The 19,152-nt window shown below is 40.5% G+C and overlaps 1 protein-coding gene across 1 annotated transcript in view; it reads right to left on the bottom strand.

The window, feature by feature from the left end:
* The window catches only part of LOC131229776 (glycerophosphodiester phosphodiesterase GDPD6-like), an 89,822-nt gene extending 70,892 nt beyond the window's left edge, over positions 1–18,930 (bottom strand). Inside the window, exon 1 of the mRNA XM_058225789.1 lies at positions 18,795–18,930. Within this exon, the coding sequence (XP_058081772.1) occupies positions 18,795–18,807 (13 nt within the window). The 5' untranslated portion in view covers positions 18,808–18,930. The remainder of the gene's footprint in view (positions 1–18,794) is intronic.
* Between the last annotated feature and the right edge of the window lie 222 nt (positions 18,931–19,152).

The raw sequence follows: 19,152 nt of genomic DNA, 5'->3' as shown, positions 1-19,152 counted from the left end.
CAGCAAGGGACAGAGTAACTGTAACTGAATTAAGCTTGGTAATTGGTGTGAATACTCATAATATTTCCGTTTCATACATCTAAGTAATGCTCTTCACAACAAGCCAAACTATAGTTGCACAACGTGAACTGAAGAGGCAACAGGTTCAGGGACAGCAGCAGGGAAGCGTCTGTTTCAAAATGTCAGCAAGTATAAACAACTACGAAGTGGTAGCAGGAGCATGAGTGGAAGTGCAATTTGAATCGGGAGTAGCACTTGCTTGGAAGCATTGTGCAACTATGAACCATAATTTATATATTTGCAGAGATCCATCAGTTTTTGTGCTTAACAACAAATACCCACTTGCATCACATCCTGTCAACTTTTCCCCTTCAAGTAACTTGGTGAGTTCCCATGTGTTGGCTTTTCAAGACTCATCTCTTCACATGTGGTTGATTTCTGTTGAGGTGAAGATAAGAGTAGAATATCGATAAAAGACAATGTGAAAGAAAGATGATAAGAAGGAACCAGTTACATAAGACAAACTTATTAACTGGACGTTGAGAATGACTATACAAGCATGTTTTCAGGAATTGAAATTCTTTCGTTGATCATCAAATCGTATTGTAAAACCAAGCTCACATCAATAGAATGTGGGGAACTTCCATATGGATGATGCAGCATAGATACTCAACTAATGCTTTCAACTAATGCTTTCGCAATGAGAGGTTCACCAATCATCACAAAGATACAGGGATGGAGGTGTTATTTAACCATGCAATACTATAAGGACTCAGTGCTTTTGTCGTCAACTTCATCTTATTAATCATGTCATGTGAAGCTACATTCATGTTGGTACCTCCATGACTACATCTACAATGACCTTAACATACTTGTCTCCAAAAATCACCTGTTTGTGGAAAATGTTGGTACCAACCAGTACTTGTTTCCTACCTTCTTAGTACCAATCAGGATTCAACATTCAATCGCCAAATTCCCTTTGACACCACCAACTGATAGCCATCCACATCTACAGGTCCATCATTCTCCTCATCCTCTGCCGCATCTTCATTCTTCCCACTTCCTACCCTTCATAGAACTGCAGATTCCATGTAGAACAGGATGGTGCAAAGTGGCCTCATGTCTCACATGTGAAGCATATGTTGTTTGATCTTCCCAAAATTTGTGCAACAGTTTTAACTTCTTAGTAGTCGAAGCATGGGCCAGTGATTCTGCTATTTTTTCATAATACTAACTCGACGAGTGGAGATGTGTAGTAGAGGTACATGGGGTAGAACTGCTCAGGGTCTATCATGATGGTAGGTATCCCTGCCTTGGGGGTTGTTACACAACCATTTTATTCTACTTTTGGCTATTTGTGGTTGAGGAATGCTAACATCGCATTCACCCAAAATTTGTGTTTCGCCACATCCAGTGGTTTTTACCATTTCCCAATTAAAGATTATTAATAAAAAAACAAAAAAAACAAAAGACCTAAACCCCAGGCTCTTAACCATGTTTCACCAAATCCTCTCAGTTTTTCCCTTTCCCAACAAAAACCCAAAAAAGACACCCCGATTTTTAACAGTTTCACAAAATCCCTGGGTTTTTCCTATTGCCCAACTAAAACTCCAAAGGCATGAGACACTCATCATCATCATCATTGGGGTCGGCTACATGAATCATGTTCCGCTATTCCTCTCTATCAACGTCCAGTCCAATCTATAATGTGGACCAACATGTCTTGTTCCACCATTCCACTCTATCAAGATCCATTCCAAGCTATCAACGTGGACCCTACATGACATCATCATCATCACTGGGGTTGGCTACACAAATCATGTTCCGCTATTCCTCTTTATCAACGTCCATTCCAATCTATAATGTGGACCAACATGTCTTGTTCCACCATTCCACTCTGTCGAGATCCATTCCAAGCTATCAACGTGGACCCTACATGACATCTTCATCATCATTGGGGTCGGCTACACAAATCTTGTTCCGCCATTCACTCTATCAAGGTGCATAATATGCCCTAGCATGAGTTTGGAATGTGATATTGTCAACATTCATGATGAAAGTTATGGCAAAAGTTTCACACCGGCTGCCAACCTGACGCAGCCCTCCTTTATCTAGTCTTGGGACTGGGCAATGAGAGCACAAAACTATCATGTGCACTATGTAGTAGTCTATTACATATGTTGACTAAAATCAACGAGTTGGACCCCACATGTTATAAGGTCCAAATATATGACCCTTTCTAGTACAAACAATACAAATCATCCATTTTTTAAGTAATTGCTTGAGTGTCAGCATCGTTTGATCCAGCAATTTTCAAGAGGGATGATCAATGAAAAGGCACAGCCCACATGATAGACAGTGATAGACCTTTTCCCTATATAATAAATATGGATCATACATTTCCTAAGAATTGATTGAATGGTTAGGATGATATTATCAAAGTGATTTCAGGGACAATGGACAAGCAAAGGTCAAACTCACATGATGGACAGTCCAGATCACCAGCGGACCTTTTTGGTATACTAAATATGGACCATCCATTTCCTAGCCGTTCATTGGATGGTTAGTATCACCAAATCAGTTTGATTTAGTTTTTCAGCAGAGATACGGAATCAAAGGTGGGCCCCTTGTGAAGGACAGTCCTCATCAAGATACGTTTTTTCTAGTATAGTATACCGTACATTTTTCAGACAGGGGTGGGTGGGTCCCACATCATAGACTGTTCAAATCAATGATCAGACCTCTAACTATAATCAATACAGATCGTCAATTTCTCTAGCCATTGTTCAGAGGTTAGAATCATAAAATCAGAGTGGTTTTTGAGAAAGATGAGGAACCAAAGGTGGGATGCATGATGAGCAGTCTAGATCAATGGTTAAAAAACAAGTTCCATTTGGGATGGACCATTTTTTGGCCATTGATCAACAGTTGCAATTCTCCAGTGACAGTGATTATTGACAGTCATGGTAGATCAAAGTGGGCTGACACGTGGAGATATTGTGACCATTGACCAACCAAACTACATGCTTCCCCAGGAAAAACCAGTGTGAAGCAGACAGAATTTAGACTTTCCCCAGGAATTCATATGAAAACCCAGAGTGTCAACCAATGAAAATTTAAGCTTCTAACTAAACAAATACGAAGTTACCATACAAATTTTTTTTTTTTTTTTTAAAAAAAAACAGCGAATTCATTCCCCAGCAACCAAACGGCACCTTGGGGAAATATGGTGAGCCCCATCTACTATGAGGTCTAACTGTTATCGTTTTACTTTGAATCTCTTCTGGCAACCCAACATAGCAACATGCAACATCTGGTCGTTCATTCTCCAGCACTTAACTGTCAGATTGTAAAACCTCTCATGTGTACTCTCCTAAAAAAATGACAGCCTGTTTAAGTGAGGCGAGGTCTCTAAACATGACCTCCAAATAGTCCTGAGGTAGATACCTCTCCTACTGCTCTTCATTTCCTCCCAAGTGGCCATTTAAGAGGATGCCTACGACCTCACCTTAACTTTGCCTCAATGTGGTGCCACCAATTCTGAACTGAACCTTTCAGCTTCATATTAGAAAACCATTACTTCCAATTCATCAATCATGGTGGTACCATCTTAATTAATCTTCCAACAATGGCAGCCAATCACAGACGAGGTTTTAAAAGTCATTTCTGGATGCCATATTGGCTTGACCAGAACAATACAATATGGAGCATATCAAACCACATATGCGTGAATTTCTCTTGGTGAGAATAATGCCAAAAATAGTATAAGGGGAGGGGCAGGAGTGGGGGGATGGAGGGGTAAGGAATACAAGGATGAACACTTATGTGTTTTTTTTTTTTTTACATGTATGTGAGCCAAAGCTGCTGGAAGCTGAATTTTTTAGCCTTTGACCTCTAAATTTGGTGTTAAAGCTTTCAGGAATTTGAAATTCTTTGGTTTATCATCAATTTTCACCAGGAAGGGCTTTCTTATGTATTATAACCAAATATCATAGGAATCACCAAAAATGCATATGGAATAAACATATACGTAATTACAATCATAGATATCATGACTGCAATATCGTGGACAACATGCCAAAGTAACTATACTTATAATCTCAACTTAATCTAAGACCCTGATCAGGTAAGGGCTAAAAATCGTAAACTTATCTGTTTAATAATATGCATGATTATGATTGACATATTGTCTTCATGAACATGACTATCAAATGACTTCGTCTTTGCTTCATACCATCAAAACACGCTAAAAAGTAAAAACTTGCATTTTGATCTCCAAAATAGGTCTAAATCAAGTAAAAATTGAGTTCCTAGCTTCCGCTTTATTCTTGAAAAAAAATAATAATAATATTGTTAGGAAAAAGCGAAGGATGGAATTCCAAGAGATACAACCCTACATCCTTAAGAAAAAATGTTGTTCCCTCACCAAGTCTTGAAAACATGCAAAGGGAAAAAAACACCACAACTGTAATGAAGGGCTCCTATAGGATTACTAGCTGGGTGTAGGTAACTAGAAACATTACAAACTTACAAGGCAGAGAACAAATACGAAGGAGTTGCTACTATCTCTCCATCAGCTTTAACATGAAAAAAAAAAAAAAAAGAACCAACAGGAATTTTTATTGTCTCAATTTGGAAAGTAGAAACTTGAGAAGCAATGAAACAATAACTGACATTTGCTGACCAAAATATACGATCTGGAGATAATGAAAAGGTATGCGGCATGGTATGTAGTTATAGACACACCTAACTGAGCGAAGCAAGACCTTGCCAAACTAGATGGCTCCTCTTAGGAAGAAACACATGTTAGATGAAGGTGTCAATGGAGAATGTTCATGAGGTACTAGTATCAGCGGTAGAGGATGACCATCCAGCACATTCCATCCATGTCTCTCTTTTCACAATGTGTACTCTTCAATGTCTCTTCCTCCTCTAGGGTGGGAAGCGATACAAAAATGGTTCAGTAGCAGAAATGGCATTGGACATTAGCTGATATGGGGGTTCATAACAGCCCATGTCAAAATTTTCAGATTGTAGCATGCCCGTTACAGTCCATTATGACCTCACACAACGGCCCAGGGCCATTGCCACTTACAAGTTACAAGTACCGTTGCCACTTACAAGTATATAAGTCCTCTTTTGGGGACTGCTTTCAAATTTTCCCAATTTTTCCTTTACTTTTTGACATTTTTGCTTTTTAAGACTATTTTATAATCCATTTTCAACTAGATTTATGCATTGTTTGAAGATTAAAACACATGATTTAAGCCATTTTCAAATAATCAAATATTTGGGACCGAATTTGGAGACAATCAAAACAATAGGTAAGAATTCATTTTTTATTGCCACAAATTTATTGATTCAATATTATATTATAAAATCAACAAAATCTTACTAGATTTGTCTTCGATTTGCCCATGTTTGTATAACTGGTCATACCAGCAAATTTAAAATTTAAAAAAAAAAAAAAAAAAAAAAAAAACATTTTTGAAATTATGTGGAGTGTAGATTGTTCCAATACATGTATGAAGTCCTAATCTACGCATGTTTTGTTTTTCATCTCCTTTTCTTCTTCTTTTTTAGTATTTTTGGTAATTTTATATCATTTTGGGATCAATAGTGATAATTTGTTTCCTTAAATTTCTTGAGAGGAATGATATCCAATGCTTAGGGATAAGTATTGGTGGATGAATTCCATAGATGCATGAATTTTGCCCCATTTTGGGGGCATTTTGAGTGGGTCCCAAATCGGCCTGAAACTATTCATCCGAATTTAATTTTAATTTTTTTCTAGGAATGGTGTCAATTAGTTATGCATTAATGGAATGAGTTGTACAGATTACATGAATTTTGAGCCATCTTTGGAGCATTCAACTAGTCCCAAACCAGCCCGACACTATTCATTATAATTTAATTTTTACTTTTTCCTCAAATTTCTTGAGGGAAATAATGCCAAATGCTTAGGGATGTGTATTAGTGGGATGAATCCCATGGATTGCATGAATTGCCCCTCATGGAGATTCTCAATGCCCAAGGCAAGCAAACAGGTAACCAGGTCAATTGGGTCACTATACTTTAATTGTTTAGCCACTTTATTATGCCATGGACATTTAGTATTAGGATGAGCATGATGCCCGTAGATTTGTCCAATGCCCTGGACTGGGACGGGTTGTTAGACCTAAGTGACCATCACTATGAATTAACTTGTACTTAAGACCCTAATTAGTGTACAATTAATGACCTTGTTTGGAGTCAATTTAATGAAAAGATAATAACATGATTGTATGAGGCCATTTATAATCGCACGCCAAATCTAATATAATTAGCTAGTTCATAGTCTTCATAACCCAAACTATACATGTCATATTAGAGCCCGAAATTGGACACTCAATGACAAGCAGAGCAGTTAAATACATGGGCCAATGTAATCTGATATTTGGGCAATTTTAAAAAGTCGTAACGGGATTAATGCATGCACTAAATTGTGGGCCAATTCTTTGGATCATAGTTTTGAATCAAATTGTGTGACGCCCCGCCACTGTTGCACATGTGGGTGGGCGCATGTGGGCGTACGCTAATGTGAGCAGGGCCTAATGGCCTGGGCGAGCTACCAGTGGTTGGCAGGCTACTGTGCTGGTAGGCTATTGTGTACACAGTAAGGGTGGAACGTTGTCCCACATCGGAAGCACTGTCCTAAGTTGTGGTGGCTATAAGTTGGGATTCCTTAAGGATACAATGCGTTTTGGGGGCAACCCCGAGAACAAAGCCGTGAGTCCTGTGGGCAAAGCGGACAATATTGTGTCCTTGGTTCGGGGCCTTACAAATGGTATCAGAGCCAAGAACGGTTGTGCCCTCGGTGGGGGATAGTGTGACGCCCCGTCACTGTTGCATATGCTAGCAGGCTACTGTGTACACAGTAAGGGTGGAATGTTGTCCCACATCGAAAGCGCTGTCCGAAGTTGTGGTGGTTATATGTGGAGTTAGCACCTTCATAGTATGAGGCCTTTTGGGGGAGAACCCTGATAACAAAACCGTGCGGGCGCGTGTGCGTGCCCAGAGCGGACAATATCATACAGTGTGGGCGTGGGCTGTTACAAATTGTGACCTGAGAATTCCCCAAACCAAGCCCAAATGGATGGACCAGATTTGATCTCGAATATAGTCCAAAATCCAATTGTCACATGTTGAACACATGAATACAACATCAACATTGAACTTACTTTCCCTTTAATTGTAGATCTATAGAAGTCAATGATGAAATTTTTTAAGGTTTCCATTGTGTAACATAACCAGGCCCAAAGATATTTTAACCATAAAAATGTACTAAGGCCCACTAAACAAGCCCTATAACTGTCATGCCAATCGGTTAAATAGCCCACAGTCTAGATGCTTCATATATAAACCAAACTAGATCACATCAAGCACAATCAGAGAGGCAGAATTAAAGCATGGTTTATGCATGCTTCATTAGCTCAATGGGCCCAGTTCACTCAACTAGAGGATCCATTTGTATGGATCTAGGGCCTAAAGACATTTATGTCCACCTAAAGAGAACAAAATTCTATTGGACATTACTTACCGATCTAACGGGCCTACCATGGATCAATGATGACCACAAAGATAACCTACATGGAACAATCCAAGCCCTTCAATTAGTCACTGGCAAATAAATGGTTTAAAAAAAGCATACACCAATGAGCCTCATTCAACAAAGAAAGAACCACGGATTGGATGTCTTAAGATTTCCTATTTGGGTATAATTTAGGTTTTGAACCATTGACAACGATGTGGATCACTAAACCATGGGCCGAAGTTGCACAATTGAAGTCCATCCATTTCATGGCCAAAAGTCATAGGGTTCCAAAAAATTTATCTTTAGTTTATGAGCCTAACAGGCCCATGATATGGATGGCCTGGATTGTTGTACATCCATGCTATGTACTGTGGATGAGTTGCCACTATGTAGTGAATCATCACAAATGCATATTGTAACCATGCCCAAGAGCAAAGTCATCTTGCCTAATCGACGAACCCACCCCACGATGAAGGCTTCGTTTGCCAAAATCGAGAGATTAACTATGCCTGACGCACAACCATGGCTTCCTGCGGTTGCAATAATGGGCGTCGATGCCTCTATTGCCAGCAATGGCTCCTGCAAATGGGTTGTTATGAATGAATCCAAGAGAGAGGAGAGAGGATTTTGTGATGAGGGTTGATTCCATCATGATAGATGCAAATATGAATCCACCATGGATGACGCTTCATGCACAATCCATCTTTCATTGATTCCATCAGCATCAGCAGCTACAATTGTTGCCATCATCAAGAGCACTGAATCCATCACGATTGATGATGTGGGCGCTCTAATACCACATGTAAGATTATTTGTACCTCCCAATTCGTTGCACTTCAATCATAGGGGTAGCTTCCATATGTAAGGGAGCTTACCTACGTTGGCCATGGTAATTATCCATTAAGCATTCCGAAGGAGATGATGTCATGCCCGATCTTCAACTCCTCACCCCCAAGAGATGAGATTTTCGATGTCTTAGTTAGGGATTGTTTGGATGGCTCTAAAATCCTTAAAGGAATTACAAGTAATCAGATTGCAGGGATTATTTGGATACCTACATTTGCCTATGAAGGCTTTACTAGCTGTAAACACATCACAGCTTTTAGTTGTTATCTAAAACCTGGCAAAAGACCTTGTTTCAAATTACAAGTCTTTACAGCTAAAAAGACATTATGCATAATAGAACACAATGGTTTATACACACTTGTGATATGTGGGGTCCACTGTAATGTGTACGGTATATCCAATATGTCCCCCCCCCCCCCCCCCCCCCCCCACCGAAAAAAAAAAGGTTAATTGAATATCAAATGAACCACACAAGGGGGAACAATGGGATGTCCACCATTAAAAACTTCCAGATTGCATTTGGGGCCCACTATAATGGGTGGAGGACATCCAATCCGTCCAGTGCGTACATGCTTTGATGCTCTCCTAGGCCCCAAGAAAAATCAAGGCTTTTTATGTGATTTGCCGATTTTGGCAGGATTTTCCACCCCAAGCTCTATATGATGTGAATACATACTTTTTACATGGTAAACACTTTACAAGTTAGCCAAACACATAATCTGTTTACTTGTAAAGAGAATACAACATAAAAGCCAAAAAGAATAGCATGTAAATAGCTTACACCTAAAACTCTTTCAGATGTAAAGTGTTTACAACTTAAAACTTTACAGGCATCCAAATGACCCCTTAGAGTGAGGAGAGTGGAGACCCATCACCAGATTGTTGTTGGTGTCTTAAATCTATAAACAGCAGGGTCTGTCAATGCCATCGGAAAAATCTGGAAAATCCATGCCATCAAGCAGACGTCAATGCCGTCGACGGATGCTCAATGCCATTGGAAAAATCTGGAAAATCCATGTTTTATCGCTAGAACGTTTGGTGTTTTACTTGATGTCATCGAAGGTGTTCAATACCATTGACAGATCGTCAATGCCATCAAAGTCCCATCGAAGGTGCCATCGAGCGTGCACACAGAATTGCGTAACTGCAAGATTTGTTTCCTATTCCAATTGCGATACTATGTTATGCTATATATAACGGGTGTAATTGGAATTTGGGATATAGAAGAGGAGTTCTAGGCTTTCTAATTCGTTCCTAATGGTTTCAAGGGCATAGCTTAGGCTTGTAATGGAGATTCAAGGCTTGTTTGAATTGGTAATCTCTATCTTTTGTAATTTCTAATTTCATAGTAAATTATCGTCGCTTTGTGCCCTGGTTTTTTCTCGAAAGGGTTTTTCCACGTAAAATTCGGTTTGTTTGTGTTTGAACTTAGTTGTGCGATTGGAGTACTTTGCTTGATTCATCTCCATGTGCTTCCACGGTTCCCAATAAGTGGTATCAAAGCTAACATTGGGAAGCAAATCAAATCTGAAAACAAGGTATCAATGGCATCTAACATGAAATTCGATGTAGATAAATACTTTAGAAAAAATAATTTTGAACTATGGAAGGTCAAGATGACTGGTGTCTTGTTCAACGAGGATTGAGAAACAACCGGAATCTATGATTGAAGATGAATGGAATAAAATGGATAAGAAAGCAATAACCTCTATCTAATTATGCTTAACGAATGATGTCCTTTATAACGTCATGAGAGAGAAAACTACAACAAGTAAATGGGAGAAATTAGAGAATATCCATGCGAAGAAATCTCTTGAAAATCGCTTGTACTTGAAGCTTCAATTGTTCAATCTGAAGATGGCCAAGGGGGCTGATGTTAAGGCCCACATTAGTAACTTCAATAGGTTGATTTGCAAGTTGTTGGATGTGGAGGAAAAGATGAAAGATGAGGATAAGGCATGCATTTTGTTGAATTCTCTCCCGGCTTGGTAGATCAACCATTAGTATCGAGACCGTTATCTCAGCTGTTCAATCAAAGGTGATGAGAAAGAAAAGCGGTGACGTGGGTGCCTCTACAAATGCACTGGTTACAAAGGGGCGAAATTTTGAGCAGGGCAATGGATCTTCTCAATCGAATACCAAATCCAAGGGCAAGGGCAAGTTGAAGTGCTGCAATTGTGAAATGATCGGGCACATGAAGAAAGATTGTCATAATCCTAAGGCAAGAAAAGAGAATTCATAGGGTTCTTCCAGGGAAGCCAACACGGCGAAATCCAGTGAAGAGATGAACGGTAATGACATACTGACCGCATCAAAATCCGGGTACTTCGAAGAACAATGGCTTTTGGATATGGGGGCTCCGTACCACATGACCCCTCATCGAAGTTGGTTCACCGGCTACAGTGAGTGCGATGGAGGCCAGGTGTTTATGGGCAATGATAATGCATGTAAAGTAATTGGTGCTGAATCAGTGTGCACCAAGATGCTTGATGGCATGGAGCGTATCTTGACCGAGGTGAGACATGCTCCTAATTTGAGGAAGAGTCTAATATATCTTGGAGCACTCGAGGCGCTTGGGTGTAAATTCACCGGGTTTGATCGTGTCCTTAAAGTTTCAAAGGGAACACGCATAGTCATGAAGGCACAGAAGAACAGTAATCTTTCTAGGTTGATCGGGAGTACTTCATTGGGTGGATTTGTGGCGTCTGTAACGGATTCCACGCTTGCACGTATGTGGCATGCACGTCTGGGCCACATGAGCAAGCGGGGCATGAAGGTACTTTCTAACCATTTTTTAATTCCAATTTTAAAAAGTTTTGATTTTATTATATGAGAACATTGTATATATGGTAAACAATCTAGGTTGTCTTTTAAATCTGGAAAACATGTATGTAAGGGTATTCTTGATTATGTGCATTCTAATGTATGAGGGCCCGCGCCCATGGTTTCTAATGAAGGGTCGTCATGGTTCATTACGTTTATTAACGACTATTTCAGGAAAGCATGGGTTTATTTCATGAAAAGTAAATTTGATGTTTTAATCAACTTCAAACCAGTGTTCGAAATATCGATACTATCGGCCGATAAATCAGCCGATATTATCGTTATTGCACCCCTGCGAGACGAAACCCTCGCAGTAACCCCCGGAAGATACCAAAAAACCCAAAATCCAGATATCGACTGATATATCGTCGATATGGCCACAACCGACCATAAAAAGCTGCGTATATGTGAAGAATAAAAAAATAAAAAGAAGAAGAAGAGAAATCGGAGAGTACCTGTATGCTGCAGCGAAGATCGGTGATCGAAGGTGGGCCATTCGACAGCAATTTCCCTCTTTCTTCGCTAATTGGAGAGCGCCTGTGGGAATTTTTCCGAGATTCCAGCGAGAAATCAGGCCGGACTGAGGAAACCTCGCCGCGAATGTCGCTCCGTTCGTGAAGGAGAGGGAATGTGAAGGAGAGGGGTGCGGATGGGCTTAATGGAAATCGGGACGTGTATTGAGTTACTCAGTACACTCTCATCGTACTGAGTAAACTCTGTTGGGCCCACTGTGAATTCATGTGGTTTATCCACACCGTCCATACGTTTTTCCAGATCATTTTAGGGGTTGAGCCCAAAACTGAAGTATATCAAAAGCTCAAGTAGACCATACCAAAGGAAACAGTGGAAGCATTGATTTCCACCGTTGAAAGATTTCTAAGGCCCCCGATGATGTTTATTTGTCATCCAAACTGTTCATAAGATCACGCAGACATGGATGAATGGAAAACACAAATATCATCTTGATCTAAAACTTCTGTGGGCCCCGAGAACTTTTCAACGGTAGACTTTAATTCACACTATTTCAGGTGGTGTGGTACACTTAAAATTTGGATATGATTAAATTTTGGTTTAAAGCGCCAAGATTATATTATAAAGCTGATGTACGGAGTTGATACAGTTCATGAATGACAGTGGGCCCCACAGAGTTTACTCAGTACGCTAAGTTACTCCGTATGCAATCCGCTTCGTGATAATCCGATCGGTGTGTGGTGCGTTACTCAGTATGCTCTTATGGTACTCATTAAACTCACTTGGGCCCACCTTTAATGTATGTGGTTTATCCACGCCGTCCATCCATTTTTACTGATCATTTTAGGTGTTGAGCCCAAAATTAAATCATATCCACAACTCAAGTGGACCACATTACAGGAAACAGTGTTAAAGGAGCGTTGACCATTAAAAACATTTTGGGAGCCATAAAAGCTTTGGATCAACCTGATATTTATTTCTTCCCTTCATCTGGGTCTTTAGGACTCAATCAACAGATGATGTCAAACAAACAGTACAGTGGGCCTTAGGAGGATTTTAATGGTGGATATCCAATCATTATTGTTTTCCTGTGGTGTGGTTCACCTACGATTTACATCCCTATAATTTTTTGTATCAATACCTAAAATGATCCGTAAAAATGGATGAACGGAATGGATGAAACAAATACATTATGGTGGGGCCCACAGAGCACCGACCACCAGCATTAAAGCAACTGACATTTAATGCTTTGTGCATTTTAATGCAACCAAGCTTATTATTTGGTGTGGTCCACTTGAGCGTTGGATCTGCCTCATTTTTGTGCTCATGCCTTAAAATGATCTGAGAAAAGGGATTGACGGCTTGGATGTACAGATACATCACAGTGGGCCCGCCCACAGAATTGCCCATTTGGAGCTAGGGACGGGCGGGGGTAGTACGCAATCCGCGTCCGGACGCGGAAGACACTGACAGGTTTCGTAGCCATACTAGCTACTGAAGGGACACACGAAGTTCTGTGGGGCCCACCATGATGTATGTGTTATATCTACACCGTCCATACATTTGGCTATATCATTTTAAGGCATGATGCAAAGAATTAGTCAGATCCAAATCTGGAGTGGACACCACCACAGAAAACAATGGGGAGAGGGACGCCCACTATTGAAACCTTCCTAAGGTCCACTATGATGTTTATCTGAGATCCAACCTATTTATAAGTTAAGACAGACATGAAAGAAGGGAAAAAACAAATTTCAACTTGATTGAAAACTTTTGTGGCCCTTAGAAATTTTTAATGGTGGTCGTCCTTCTCTCAACTGTTTTCTGTGGTGGGGTCCACTCGAGCTTTGGATCTGACTCATTCTTTTTCTCATGGCCTAAAATGATATCTCCAAATAGATGGACGGTGTGGATACAACACACATCATGGTGGGCCGTATAGAACTTGGTGACGTCACTTCAAGGTCCACCATGTCATTTATTTTCCATCTGACATACTGTAAATGTAAAATCCACCGTTCATCCGGTGATCCGTAGATACAAAAGCTGCCTGATTAAAAAACTATGGTAGGCCACACCAATGGGAGGAATGTAAAACTGCTTCCAAATTGAGATGGAGATGATGATTAAGAGGCACCACGCAACTCTATGTGGGTCTAGACCACAACTAGTTCCCATCATTGATATGTATATTTTTCAAATTTTACTTCTTCAGTTCTTCTTTTGCTTTTCAATGAATTGGTTGCGTTTTCATACATGACTATGATATATTTATAAATATCATGCATCCAATTTAAATATAATTGCATTAGTTCAGTTAAACATCGCATAGCTTAGGACCCTATACAAAGGAAACTTATTATGTGCATATTTTTTTTTGAGATGTTATGATTTAAAAGTGTGTATTAAGGGCTTTTTTAACAATCCTCAGAGTTTCATTAAAAATTTCAACCATTTCCTCAATGTTTCCCCATGTTTCCCAAAAGTGCGATAAATTATGCGATACAAACGATGTATCCCATGCAACAACCGATACGTATCTGTATCCCAAGGGTGCGATACATAGTGTGATACCGATATTTCAAACACTGCTTCAAACAATGGAAGGCAATGGTGGAAAAATAGACAGGGCAAAAGGTGAAGGTACTGAGGACAAACAACAGTGGGGAATTCACTTCATGGGAATTCAATCGGTATTATAAGGATAAAGGGATCGTGAGGCATAACATAATGCGCCACACACCAGAGCAGAATGGTGTGGATGAGAGAATGAATCAGGCTCTCTTGGAGAGGGCCTAATGCATGATTAGTAATGGTGGGTTGGGCAAGGAATTGTGGACTGAGGCCGATAACACGGCTTGTTACCTGGTAAATCGGTCCCCTTTTACCGCCATTGAATGTAAAATTCTAAAGGAATTGTGGAGTGGTCAGCAAGTAGACCAGTCGGGACCACGTGTATTTGGTTGCGATGCTTACTCTCATGTACTGTCAGTTGAGAGAGATAAGTTGGACCAAAAAGCAAAGAAGTACATATTTCTCAGCTATGGTGGTGGTGTGAAGGGGTACAGGTTGTATGACCAAGTCACACAGAAAATCATCCTTAGTGTTAATGTCAAATTCAACGAGGGATCATTGTTCCATAAGGATGAGCACAAGGAAGTCGAGAAGTTGGTTGTGGATGTTCAGATACACGGAGATGAGACGCGGGCTGATACAGAGACATAAACAGAGGTACAAGAGTAAGTGGAGCAGCCACCTGTGAGAAGGAATCCGCCAAGGGATCACAGGTTACCGACGAGATACAGGGATGACTCAAATGTCGCATTTGCCCTCGTTATAGATGAGGGGGATCCATCTATTTTTCAGGAGGCTCTTGACAATGCAGACACCTAAAAGTGGAAAGCAACTATAAATGATGAGATGGACTCCTTATATATGAATGAGACATGAGAGCTAGTGGAGCTTCCCGTCAGCTGTAAAGTGATAGGGTGCAACTGGATCTTCAAAACGAAACAGGATAGATACAAGAAAAGGTTGGTAGTGAAGGGATATGCTCAGAGAGAAGGTGTCGACTTCACTGAGATATTCGCACCTGTGGTGAAGCAAGTATCTATCAAATTCGTATTGGCGACGGTTGCCCAATACTATCTCGAGCTGGAGAAGATGCACGTAAAGACTACCTTTCTACATGGGCAATTAGAAGAGCATATCTACATGAAGCGACCAGAAGGTTACGAAATACAACAGGCGGAGAATAAGATTTGCAGGTTGGAGAGGTCGTTGTAGGGCCTAAAACAATCGCCTACGCAGTGGTATAAAAGTTTGATTCTTCTATGATGAGTTAGAGGTTTACTAGGAATGAATATGATCATTGTGTCTATTACAAGACACTGAATGATGGCAAATTCATTATCCTGGTTTTGTACGCCAATGACATGCTTATCGCCAGTCATGGCATGTCTGAGATTGACTTACTAAAGAAAGAGGATTGCGTACTAATTAACTCCGTACGCTAAGCATACTAAGAAAACTCTATGGGGTCCACCATGATTTACATATTTTATCCACTTTGTCCATCCATTTTAACAGATAATTTGAGGGCTTGAGAGACCAAAAATGAAATATATCCAAATCTCAAGTGGACCTCACCACGGGAAATAGTGTAAATTGAAATTCCACCATTGAAAATTTCTTAGGAGCCACAGAAGTTTTGGATCAAGTAGTTATTTGTGTTTTCCCTTCATACATGTCTATGTGATCTTATGAACATGTTGGATGACAAAAAAAACATCATTGTGGGCCCCATAAAGGTTTCAGCGGTTGAAGTCATTATTCCCATTGTTTCCTGTAGTATAGTCCACTTGAGCTTTGGGAATACTTCAATTTTTGGGCTTAACCACTAAAATGAGCTGTAAAAATGGATGGACGGTGTGGATAACCCACAAACATTCACGGTAGGCCTAATTGACAGTACACAGTACGATAAAAGTGTACTGAGTAACTCGGTACACAATCATATTTCTATACTGAAGACTCAATTATCAGGGACATTTGAGATGAAAGATACGGGGGCTGCAAAGAGGGTTCTCGGCATTGACATACACAAAGACAGGAGGGGCAGGCTTTGGTTATCTCAGGTGGAATACCTTAAGAAGGTATTGATGAAGTATGGGATTGATAAGACAAAGCCGTTCAACATTCCCCACGCGTCGCACTTCAAACTTTATTCTAAACAATGTCCTTTAAAAAAAAAAAAAAGATGAAGAAAAGCAGGTTATGTCTCGTGTGCCTTATTCGAGCGCGGTTGGCAACTTGATGTATGTCATGGTCTGTACGAGACTGGATATTTCACATGTGGTGGGTGTTGTTAGCAGATACATGTCTAACCCCGACAAGCAACACTGGGAGGTAATGAAATGGCGACTTCAACACATTCGAGGTACGCATGACTACATCTTATCTTTTGAGAAATTAGGGGCCAAGTTAGCAAGTTATGTGGATTCTGATTACGCAGGTGGTGTGGAGAATAGAATGTCGACATTCGGTTACTCATTTGTGCTAGTGGGTGGAGCAATCAGTTGGATGCCGAAGCTTCAGTCTATGGTGGCTCTTTCCACGACCAAGCTGAGTATATTGCAGTGACAAAGGCGTTCAAGGAATGTGTTTGGTTGAGGGGAATGATAAATTAGTTGGGGTTTCAGCAGGAGGTCGTGCCAATCAATTGTGACAATGAGAGCACGATCAATTTGCCTAAAAACTCTATTTATCACTCACGTACTAAACATATTGATATACGTCATTATTTTATCCGACTGGTACTTGAGGATGGAGGCGTGACTCTAAAGAAGATTCACACGAGCATGTATCCTGCCAACATACTCACTAAGGTGGTTCCCACAAAGAAGTTTAAGTTCTGTGCAACTTTTCTAGGCTTAGCGAAGACGTAAATGGAAGACGAAGTGTGCATGAGAAGCGATGGGGGAGCTATGATGCAAAGCAAAATTATAGATGAGGAAAATGAGCTATGAAGAATAAATATTAAAGACATGATGGAGATTGCTGTTGATGTCTTAAATCTGTAAATAGCAGGGTCTGTTAATGCCATCGACAGACAGCAATATGCCATCAAGTAGACATCAATGCCATCGATGGATGCTCGATGACATTGGAAAAATTCGAGAAATCCATGTTTTATCGCTGAAACGTTTTGGCGTTTTACTCGATGCCATCAAAGGTTTTCAATGTCATTGACAAATCATCGATGCCATCGAAGTCCCATCGAAGGTGCCATCAAGCGTGCGTGTAGAATTGCGTAAGTGGGGGATTTATTTCCTATTCCGATTGTGATACTATGTTATGCTATATATATTGGGTGTAATCAGGATTTGGGATATAGAAGAGGAGTTATAAGCTTTCTAATTCGTTCCTAAGTGTTTCAAGGTCATAGTCTGGGCTTGTAAGGGAGATTCGAGGCTTGTTCGAATCATTAATTTCTATCTCTTATAATTTCTACTTTCATAGTGCATTACTGTCACTTTGTGCCATGATTTTTTCCCGAAAGGGTTTTTCAACGTAAAATTCGGTTTGTTTGTGTTTGAACTTGGTTGTGCGATTGAAGTACTTTGCTTGATTCTTCTCTGTGCGCTTCCGCAGTTCCCACCAGATTCCTTCACGCCGTCGATGCCTCTATGCCTCCCTCCAATAGGGAGAATCCCATTCGAATGCAACCTCTTTGAGAGAGGAATTTCATAGGGAGAATCCCATTTGAATGCAACCTCTTTGAGAGAGGAATTTCACAGGGAGAATCTCATTTGAATGCAACCTCTTTGAGAGAGGAATTTCATATGGTACTCTAGGGGCGCATATATACACTATGTAGACAAAAGCCTTTGTAGGCCCCACCATGTGCCCTTTACACTAATCCAAATCATTCATTCCACTGCCCTGATGGCAAATGCCACGTGTGGTCCACTTATTCTAACACGAACCAGATTTTGAACTATTGCCGGAATTGTGGGCCGAGCCTATTCAAAATGATTTCCCTAGGCCCGGGCAATCTTACAGAAACCCAACTGTCGCCGCCCAGGGGACCCACATGCTGACATGGTCCAGTGATCTGAACCGTCCATTAGCAAGATACCACCACGGATAAGCTACAGTCCGATAATCACACTCCAGTTATGATTCAAACCTTTGATTTTTAGAGTTGAATGTGATCCATTGAAAATTATTTTTCTATAATTCTAAACTCTTCTACAGATAGTGATGATCTTTCTTATGGGAGTCCGCATGGTGTACGGGCAACAGCATGGACGGCCCTGATCATCAAACCACTCAGCATGTCGGCCCCAGCAGGCGTCGACGCAAACTGGACGTTAGGTCGCGACGGATGCAAAATGAAGTCATTTGATGAGAGATGAAAACGAAAGAGAGAAAACCGATCCCTGGAAAATACTCTACTCATAGCTTAAAATTACAAGTGAGACATTCAAAGAAATTCGAGCTTGAAAATGCAGAAAAATCAAATGCAGCTTCAAAAAAAAGAAAAAGAGGAGGAGAAAGTGGGTTTTGATTTGCTTACATAGCGGTGGCATTTTCCTCTTCTCTCTCTTGCATTTACACTCGTGAGTTCGCGCTTCGTACTTATAACGATAGGATTCTATTATCTGTCCTTGAGGAGCACAGAAACTCCATGCCTCCGTCACCCATATCGTCCACGTAGCAGCCCAGCACGAGATCCTGGCCGTTCAAAGTAGAAATACTCGTCTTTGGCTGTCAAGGGTGAAGCGGATTACCTGTGACCGCGGGCACAGGTGTGTGGGTTCAACAGAGACTTCCGTGACAAATCCACTCCGTCCAACTGTTTTTGAAAACTACATTAGGACAAACCAAAAAATCAGGGATATCCAAAACTCAGGTGGGACACACCAAATGAATCA

The sequence above is a fragment of the Magnolia sinica genome, chromosome 16, assembly GCF_029962835.1.
Source record: "Magnolia sinica isolate HGM2019 chromosome 16, MsV1, whole genome shotgun sequence".
NCBI classification, from domain to species: domain Eukaryota; kingdom Viridiplantae; phylum Streptophyta; class Magnoliopsida; order Magnoliales; family Magnoliaceae; genus Magnolia; species Magnolia sinica.
Note: the sequence above shows the minus strand (reverse complement) of the source record. Positions and strands in the feature narration are given on the sequence as shown.